This window comes from Papaver somniferum, chromosome 9 (genome assembly GCF_003573695.1).
Source record: "Papaver somniferum cultivar HN1 chromosome 9, ASM357369v1, whole genome shotgun sequence".
Lineage (NCBI taxonomy): Eukaryota > Viridiplantae > Streptophyta > Magnoliopsida > Ranunculales > Papaveraceae > Papaver > Papaver somniferum.
The window spans coordinates 70,509,226-70,518,810 of NC_039366.1; the positions used below are offsets into that span (position 1 = coordinate 70,509,226).

Here is a 9,585-nt window from a genome sequence, read left to right on the forward strand (position 1 = left end):
TGGCAGTCCACATATCAGTTGTAAGACTACATTTGGAAGTCAATTTCTCTAATTGTAGTAACAATTCATCTTTCATTTCAGCATAACACCTCATAACATCTGCTCTACTTGTATTCCTACATGGCATTTTAGAAGCAGGGTTTAAAGCCTTAACAAACTCTCTAAAGTAGAAATGCTCAACCATGTTGAGAGGGTAATCATGCTTAGCAATCATTCTAGCAAGGCAATCTCTCATAAAAATAGGATCATACTTCAAATTAAGTAATTTAACTTGGTTATTACCTCCTTTTTTAAATGCAGTGTTAATCTTCCTCTGGCCTGTCTTGTTTTCAGGCTTCTCAAGGCAGGTTTTTAGATGTTGAGACAAGCGGGTAGTTCCTTGTTCACTCTGAGCAGGTACTAACGTTTTACAATGATGACATTCACCCATAAGTACAGCTTCTTCCTCATCTGTCTTCCATTTTACAGGTTGTACAATGATTCTCCTAGTGAATTCATCCCATGCCGGTGACCTTGTTGTACGCAATTTCTTCAACAAAGCAACAACAAGTGGATGATTTTCATTCGCTACTTCTGTTAATCTCTTACTTGAAGAAGGTGTTGAACTTGAAGCAATTGTTGAATATTCAACACTTTGATCTTCTTGTTCTGGTTGTTCGGAATTTGGTTGAGTGCCTGAAGTTTCAACTCTGTTGGATGCTTTATGAGACATTCTGAGAACAACAACATGAATATAGTATTAGTAAAACATACTTGCTGAATAAATCATAAATCTAATCAGTTAAGTAGTAAAGCAAGTCATGTACAGTGACAAACCTTGAATGTACAGCAGCAGTAGCAACAACAACCAACTTAAAGAATGAGTGAACTCCTAGAAGACCTAAAATTTGCAGCTGAAACTCAAAACCTAATCACAAAAGCAAGAAAAAAAGAATGAATTTAGTATTGAAGAAACCAATATTTATTCCACATTTTAAAGCCCCCTTCACCCTTCTAATCAATCAATCAAGTCACCAAATCAAAAAACCTCAAGAAAAGTGGAATCAACTATTTGAGAAATGAAAGATAAAGAAACCTTAATTTCTAATTGCTAGTCATGTTCTGATGTTCCTTCACAAATCACCATAGAAAAACAACAACAAGAAACCAACTGCAACCCCATGACCCTTTTTCTCATATAAACCAGATTTAGTGAATTCAGAAAGACAGAAACCAATTTCCTATACAAACTTGATAATTTTTTAGTAACCCTAATTTTATCTGGAAAAAATTGATTTTCAGAATCTCAAAAATTAAAAACATAGAAACATTCATGACTTCCTTAGGGCTTAGGGTTTCGATTATATTAGAAGAACATCAAAATATGCAGTCCATTTTGGGGAAAAATGAAACCTAACTTTGAACATCAAAATTAAACATCGACTTACTTCTGTGAGAGTCTCTGATGATGACTGATCATCATACTTATTCTCTGATGATGAGAGTCACTTCCTTCTCAACTTCTCGATCTCGAATCACACTTCTTCTCTGATGAAAAACGTTCCTCCTCTACTAGAGTCTCTGAGTCTAGAATCGAATAGAGAAGTCGATTTCGATAGATTAGATTAATTAGGTTATCCCTGTCGGCAGCATATATCTAGGGGTAGGAAATTACAAGTACACCCCTAGACTATCGGATATCGGATATTAACCTAACGGAAAGGCCAATTCCAATATCGTTATCGTTAAGAGAAAATATCCGATAAAATATCCGATTTCGATATCCGATATCCGATATGTCGGATAAAATCCTATAGGATGTCGGATTTCGGAAATGGATATCGGATATCGGTTATCCGTTGCTAGCCCTACGTGTAATCCACTTTTCCGCTACGGACTCACTAACTTGGTTTAAAAACAAAAATCTAGAAACTACCATATAGTCCTAGAAATAGTATAATAGAGTTAGTTTGGTCCTATTGACCAAGTCAACTTTCCGTTTGGTCCCTTTTCAAGATATAAATTGTTGTTTGGTCCTAGAAATTATTGTGTGGTCCTAGGGTGGATAATATTCACGCTGGATAACGTCATGGATGATGTAATTGTCTTTTGGTAGCGGCAGAAATACCCTTTCGGGACCATATATATACTCAATTATTAAGAGAGAAGAGAATCATTTTCATATTTGTTTTCTCTCTCCTCTCTTTTCAGATATACTTTTTTCTTTTCTTTTTTCTTATGAAGATGATGAAGACGACGACGATGGAAACGGTGATGATGAAGATGACGATGATGATGATGAAGACGATGTTGAAAATAATTCTTCTTCTTCCGTTTTCTCTAGGTTTTTGACGATGAGGATTTTTTGTGTTCTTTTTCTCCGCTACTGTTGTTGTTGTTGAAGATGATGAAGATTTAAAGAATGAACTCTATTTTAAGATCTTTTTATTAGGTGTTCATTCGGAAAAAAATAAACTTTGATTTTGTTGTGTGTTCATGTTATAGAATGAACACTGTTTTAGATCTTGAATTATTAGGTGTTCATTCGAAAGAATGAAACCTGTTTTTTTATGGATTTTTGTTGTGTGTTCATGTTAAAGAATGAGCTATGTTCTATGTTTGAATTAGTTTGTTTTTGATAGGTGTTCATTTTGACGAATGAACTCTAATTTTTTTTCATAATAATGAACTAAGATTGGGTGTTCATTTGAAAGAATGAACTCTGATTTTTTTTCATAATAATGAACTTTTATTGTTTGTTCATTTGAAAGAATGAACTCTGATTGTTGTTCATAATAATAAACTTTGATTGGGTGTTCATTTGAAAGGATGAACTCTGATTTTTGTTCATAATAATGAACTTTGATTAGGTGTTCATTTGAAAGAATAAATTCTGTTTTCATACTTGATTTAGTGGTTTTGATTAGGTGTTCACTCGAAAGAATGAACTCTGTTTTTTGTTCATAATAATAAATTTTTTGTTGTATGTTCATTTTTAAGAATGCACTCGAATCTATAAAAAGCATTACCAAACACCTGATAGTTCATCAAACAGAATGAACTCCTACACAAAAATAAGTAGGAAGTTCAGAGTTCATCAGAGAGCATGAACTCAAATAATTATGGAAATAGAAAAGTTAAGGAAATTAATGCTAAAACAGTACGGAAGGGTCTTTTTGTCCATTTTATATTTTCAAATAATTATGGACCAAACAGGAAACACCTTTTCCCGCTTGACAAAATAGTTCTGGGACCACCTAAAAAATGACTAAACGATAATTTCTCCCAAATACAATCTCAATATTTTGCTCAATATGACAATTAATAACAGCTAATCTTGATGGGCATTTCCGCAAGGTCTATCGAAGAGCAAAGGGACAAAAAACACCATCTTAAGAAGGAATCTTTGGCTCATTGCTTATAGCCTGAAACCAAACTAAAGACATATAAGAATAGACATAACACCCCAACATTTTGGCATATAATATTGGCGTAGCATCTCGGGTTTTTTGTATTGTAATTGGGGGAATCCTGGACCAAAAATTGGAGTGTTACAATAAATATATGCTAATGCTTCTTAGAATAATTAATCTTTTGATTAACTAAACCTTTCTGTTAGATCACTGCTCGGTCGAACTCGCAAGCGTTGCTATCTCAAGCTTGTTTGTCAAGTTTAGTTGTCAAAACTATATGTCTTGATTTCTAGTCTACTGATAGCTAACTCTCGGATTAGGATAGAAAGTGTAGTTGAGCATTAGATTTCACGGCGTTCACCGATTGAAGACGAAGAATTACTAAGGGGAGCTTGTGGAACTTCATCAACAAAAGGTATGTGGAGACTTGAACTCATCTATCACTCAAAAATCTATCTACTTTATCTCCTATTTGAGACAAAAGTCGTATAGCTATATAGACTTCTATTATACACATTTAATATTTCGAGCTGAGTTTAACTCGCTTACATATTTCTCGAAATATGTGTTGGTAAGCTTTCGCTTTAACCAAGTTCATCTTATATTCTTGACGAAATTCAAAAGATGATCATGTGAAAATATCCTTGTAACATCTTACATGATTTGTGTGAGACAGACATTTAATATAGACTCGAAATGTTTCGTATTGATCATTCAATCACTTGAAAATTGCTTTGAAGATAATAGTTTGTGTGAGATAGCTATTCCTGTCTTCCGGGAATGTTTCAATGATTGAAATAAGAGTTTAGAACGATTAACCATGATTGGATATAAACACAATATGTGTACTTGCATATGTGTAGTCCAAGACCGGCAATCTAGTATGCATACCCGTATGCGTACTGGTTGCTCAGGTGAAGTCCGGGAGCTATAGTATGCATACCCGTATGCGCACTGGCGAAGTCAGTTGAAGCCCGAGAACTTTAGTATTCGTACCCGTACCGCACTATATTCAACTGAGTTCGGATGTGAACGACAGTATGCGTACCCGTTTACATACTGGGGAACACAGTCCAAGTACGGCTACATAGGTATGCGTACCCGTTTGCATACTTGAGTAGGGTATGTTCTAAAATCGGTTTGTTCGTGAACTAATACATATATATATTACGGAATGCAATCTTTTGCAAACCGTGGCTATTATGTTCATGAATTGGTTCGAGTGAATCAAAATCGATTTTGCTTCAATTGTGTCTTGTATACTTCTATGAGAATATAAACATTTGAACAACTCAAAAACTAGTTTCATTTGAGTCATTTGAACTAGTTATGGTTAAGATGAATATGTTTGATATAAAAGTGTTCATATGTCTAGCTTCGGTTAACTATTGTTGAGCCAACAAAGGTGCACTCATATCTAAATGAAGTCACTTTTCACTTGTGTGTAACATTCTATGTTCGATCTAACGGTTGAAAGATATTAGCTTCAGTCTAATCAGGTTTTCATCTAACGGTGAATATTGAATGCATTGTTACTAAGGTAGCATGGATTGAAAATCCTGATTTGAAGACTATATAAGCGAGAACTCTAGCAACTGGGAAACCTAATCCCCACACCTCCTGTGTGATATTAGTTGCGACTAGAGTCGATTCTCCTTTAACCTTAGGTTTTCCAAAACCATGTCGGTTAACGACTTGAAGACTTCATCAGGGTTGTGAAGCCAGACCCAACTATTTGCTTAAGATTTAATCTCTGATAGGCAAGATAAAAAGCTGTCACAAACATCTTCGTCTCATCGTTTGTGATTTCATAATAGCTCGTTTCGCTACCATACGATTAAGGTTATTGTGAGGTGATTGATATTTCTAGGTTGTTCTTAGGGAATATAAGTCTGGTATATCAATTGGCTCCTGTTCACCTTGATTTATCAAAAGACAGAACAAAAACTCATAGGTATATCTGTGGGAGACAGATTTATCTATTCAATAGACTTTTCTGTGTGAGACTGATTGGTTTACAAAGTCTTCGACCTTGGGTTGTAGCAACTCTTAGTTGTGGGTAAGATGAGCTAAGGGAATCAAGTGCGTAGAGTCCTGCTGGGATTTAGAGACTTAAGGAGCACAATTGTATCTTGATCAGTGTGTTAGGGCTCAACTGCATTCCAGTTCGGAGTTAACTTGGGGTAGGCTAGTGTCTGTAGCGCTTAATAGTGTGGTGTTCAAATCTGGACTAGGTCCCGTGGTTTTTCTGCATTTACGATTTCCTCGTTAACAAAATTTCTGGTGTCTGTGTTATTTCTTTTCCGCATTATATTTGTTTATATAATTGAAATATCACAGGTTGTGCGTAAGTTCAATCAGTTGTGAATCCAACCTTTGGTTGTTGATTAAATTGATTGACACTTGGATATGGGTTTTTGATGTCATCCAAGTTATTTCTTATATTCAATCGGGCTCGCAAATTCCTATTTGTTTGATTGCATATTGAATTAAGAAATTGAGATATAACTCTTTGATATACTTTTCTTAAGATTGAGTCTGACTGTCTAGTTGATTCTCTTGAAAGTATACTGGAGTTAGTCCATACAGATTGCTAAGCGAAATATTGGGTGTGGTTGTTAGACCCCTACTTTTTCACTTTTATTACCCTTTTTTCGGGCTCGTATTTTGTTTGCACACAATTAACGAATGCCTCCTCAACATATCTTGCAACGTCTTCAATTAAATGTTATTACTTTGTCTTTCCCTTACTCAATCATCAGTTTTGTGTTTTTGCAAGAGGTATATTTGATACTATGAAAACAAATTAACCACCCGTACATAGAACAAGATACAAGCCCTCTTAATCGGCAGTAGTCAAAGTGTCTCTCATTTTTTCATATCTTCAACTTGCGTAAATAGGCTCAACGTTTTAAGATACTAGGCCTCTTGGGTATTAGAATTAAGTGGTCGGCCCCTTTCTTTAGAAGAATCTTTCAATTGTCTGGCCTCAAGGAGGTATTAAACCGTAATAGCTATGGTAGAACTCTTCTAATGATATATATCTTTTTGTGCGGATTAACTGAACCAACTGGTCGATTTATTTGGATGTCCTTCACGTGGAAGATTGCACAAGCATAAATAGAGTTTACATGGGTAAATGCTTTGGCTAACCATAGTAGAATTTTAGTGCAAAAAAAAAAAAAAAACTCTGAACTCATAATCATAAAAGCGAATTAACGCAAAAGACCTCAAACCAATTCACAATAAGATTAAATTCAATTACTTATGTCCAACTCTCGCTCAAGATGAGATATTGACACTTCTGTTTATTTATTTGGTTTTAAAACAGATTCATACAAGCATATATGTAATTGGCAGATCACGGGTAAATATATATAAAATGCCTGTAAATGTAATATTCATATAGATTAAGAGCAATATCAGTCTTTCTGTGGTCATTTAGGAAATGCCTCGATGATAGAAGGGATTGTGGGAATTTTAATTACATTATAACGACAGAAACCTGCACTCTTCAGTAACATCTTCCATTCGGCTTCAGTTCTTTCCTTTCCACCAGGAATTACCATCATCAGTAGATCAAATACTAATCTTGTTTTATCAAATAAGTCATTTCTGTCTGGAACCAGTACACAATCGACAATTATAACTTTTCCATTCCTCGTTTTTGATATTGCCTTATAACAATTTCTCAAGATCTCTATGCAGTTTTCATCACTCCAATCATGCATTATCCACTGCAATATACATGTATACACCATTTCACATATACTGTCAAAAGTGTAGTCTCAATTTTTGTGAACATATTTTGAATATCATGTACATTACGACTAAACTTGTAATGCAACATGTACATTATTTTGTGCAATGAAAATCATTTTTTATAGGGAAAAAAAGATCTTTGCGTACTTTTATATTCACACTGTCTCACACTTTGAACACTATTTTTTATATAAAAACCAAATAGTGATACACTTAAAAGCTAATATTATGAGGATATATTCGTTTTACAAAATTCTACATACCTAAAAAAAAATAAGTATATTCTAAAACGTATAACGCACCGTCTACTACTTTGAAAATCATTCGTTGAAAATAAAAGAATTCTTGATTGTTTGAATTAAGACCAATATATGGTGAGATTTGGTATTTCAGAATGTTATCATTTTTATAGGATTTATAAAACTTTGTAAGACGAACATATCCCCGTAATGTTGGCTTCAAATGCTATACCGTCAGGTCTTTTATAAATAAATAAAACATGTGCCGAAAAACTGTGATAAAAAAAAGATACGAGGACATCCTCCTTGGAAGATACCACGCCTTCCTTTACTCGTGCGGTTTAAAGGAAAAATATGTATTTACATGTTATAAACTACAACTTAGTTTTATTGACTTGTTGCTAGGGTTACGTGTATTACTACGGTGATTTGTCGAGGATTCAAGATTATTTTCGCAAAAAAAGATTAGTTCATGGTCATGAAAATCACACAATAATGGTGAAGTCGGATCTTGTTGATGCTATCATGCATTTAACCTTGTAATAGCATGACTCGTATTAAATAACATATATGGTATTTTATGATCCCAAGTTTGGTGGAATGCGATATGAAATCACCTTTGGTTTTCGGATGCTCTAATCAAGATAATGTAAGTTATTTCCTGACTCGGAATTGGATGTCTGATTCGTACAATATCAGTTACCTTGCTAATTTTTGTCTTTACTCACCAAATGTATGACTCAACTTATATATTTGACTCGAAGTTGACTTAGGTTCAGTATTATAATTAACTCGCGGAAGACATATCTGATTAGATTCATGTTTTTCTATAGCCCTATTAGTTAATAGTTTCTAAATATGAAATTATTAGTCTAATTCATATTTTATATGTAAGAGAGTGGCAAAAATTAGACAAAGATAAACAAGTCTAATTCATATTTAGTATGCATGAACTCCAGGGAGAAAATTGATCTAACCTTCGTTATAACAGCATCTGCTTCCGGAATATTAATGAACATATCTCCCCTAACATGGGTAACCCCTGGACGTTCAGGTGCATTAGCCAGCACATGAGGTAGATCAAAATTGATACCTTGTATGTGCGGGTTAGACTCAACGATCTCGGCTATCATCCCACCAGTCCCACCGCCAACATCAACAAGCGATCCTATGCCATTAAATCCATCTTTATATTCGACCAAGATCTTACTGACTATCATTTTAGCCGTGCACCCCATTCCATCATTGAAAAGTTGATTAAATTGAGGATTAGCTAAAGCCAAATCCCAAATTTCACGCCCATTAGCTTTCACAAAGGCAAGACCGCTTTCTTCGAGACAATTTCCCAAATATTGCCATGGTTCCAACATAAGAGGGTGAAGCAAGAGTAAAAACATTGGCGATAGATTGAACTTTGAATCTTTTAGTAACCATTTTGACGATCGAGTTAAACCGTTTACAGTGTCATTACTTTCTCGGTGGAATAGAGAAGTAAATAGATGCTTATGAACCAGTAATCTCATTATACGCGTGAGATAATTAGCATTGACAGGCGATGATGAGGTTGTTTTTAGACTGCCGATTATTTCAGGCATTGTTACCGGACGACCATGAGAGTTAATAATATCGGGTATACCAAGTTCAATTGCACATCTCAATGCCATTGAATCTACAAATGCAAACATGTGCTCCCATATTTGAGCTTGCCCTTTCAGCCTGCTTTCTTCTGAATTATCCATCAACGCATTATCCATCTATCTCTCACTAAATTGTGTCTATGTTTGATTGAATAATTAGAGAGAAGCAGCCGATGCATTTATATATAAAGAGGTAAGGGGGTATAAATTCGATGACAATACGTACGTGAATATTAAAAAATGATATACTCCTACTAGACTACTAGTACAGTGGAATTGGCTCCTAAAAACTTGAAAGAGTAATTAGCCTCTTCCTTAATATAATCAAATTAACCACCATCATGGTCCATAAACCTTAAAATTAAATACCTTGAAGAAAGATTGAATAAAAAGTTCAGCTACATTAAGAAAGAAATGAGGGCTGCGCAAGTTTGATAATGACCACTAAAAGAACAACAAAAAGAAAATGAATACAACTGAAAACATCACAATTTTAATTTGAAGAAAAAAAGTATGAATTTGCAAAAATACTAACTCTTGAACAACCATTAATTA

General features: G+C 34.4%; 1 protein-coding gene across 1 annotated transcript; it reads right to left on the reverse strand.

The window, feature by feature from the left end:
* Positions 1-6,634: 6,634 nt before the first annotated feature.
* On the reverse strand, positions 6,635-9,192 carry LOC113314363 ((R,S)-reticuline 7-O-methyltransferase-like). The gene is made up of 2 exons (XM_026563159.1): positions 8,371-9,192; positions 6,635-7,129 (listed from the first exon to the last, which is right to left on the reverse strand). Exons 1-2 carry the CDS (start codon positions 9,145-9,147, stop codon positions 6,830-6,832), a joined length of 1,077 nt encoding a protein of 358 aa, XP_026418944.1. The 5' UTR covers positions 9,148-9,192; the 3' UTR covers positions 6,635-6,829.
* Positions 9,193-9,585: the final 393 nt, after the last annotated feature.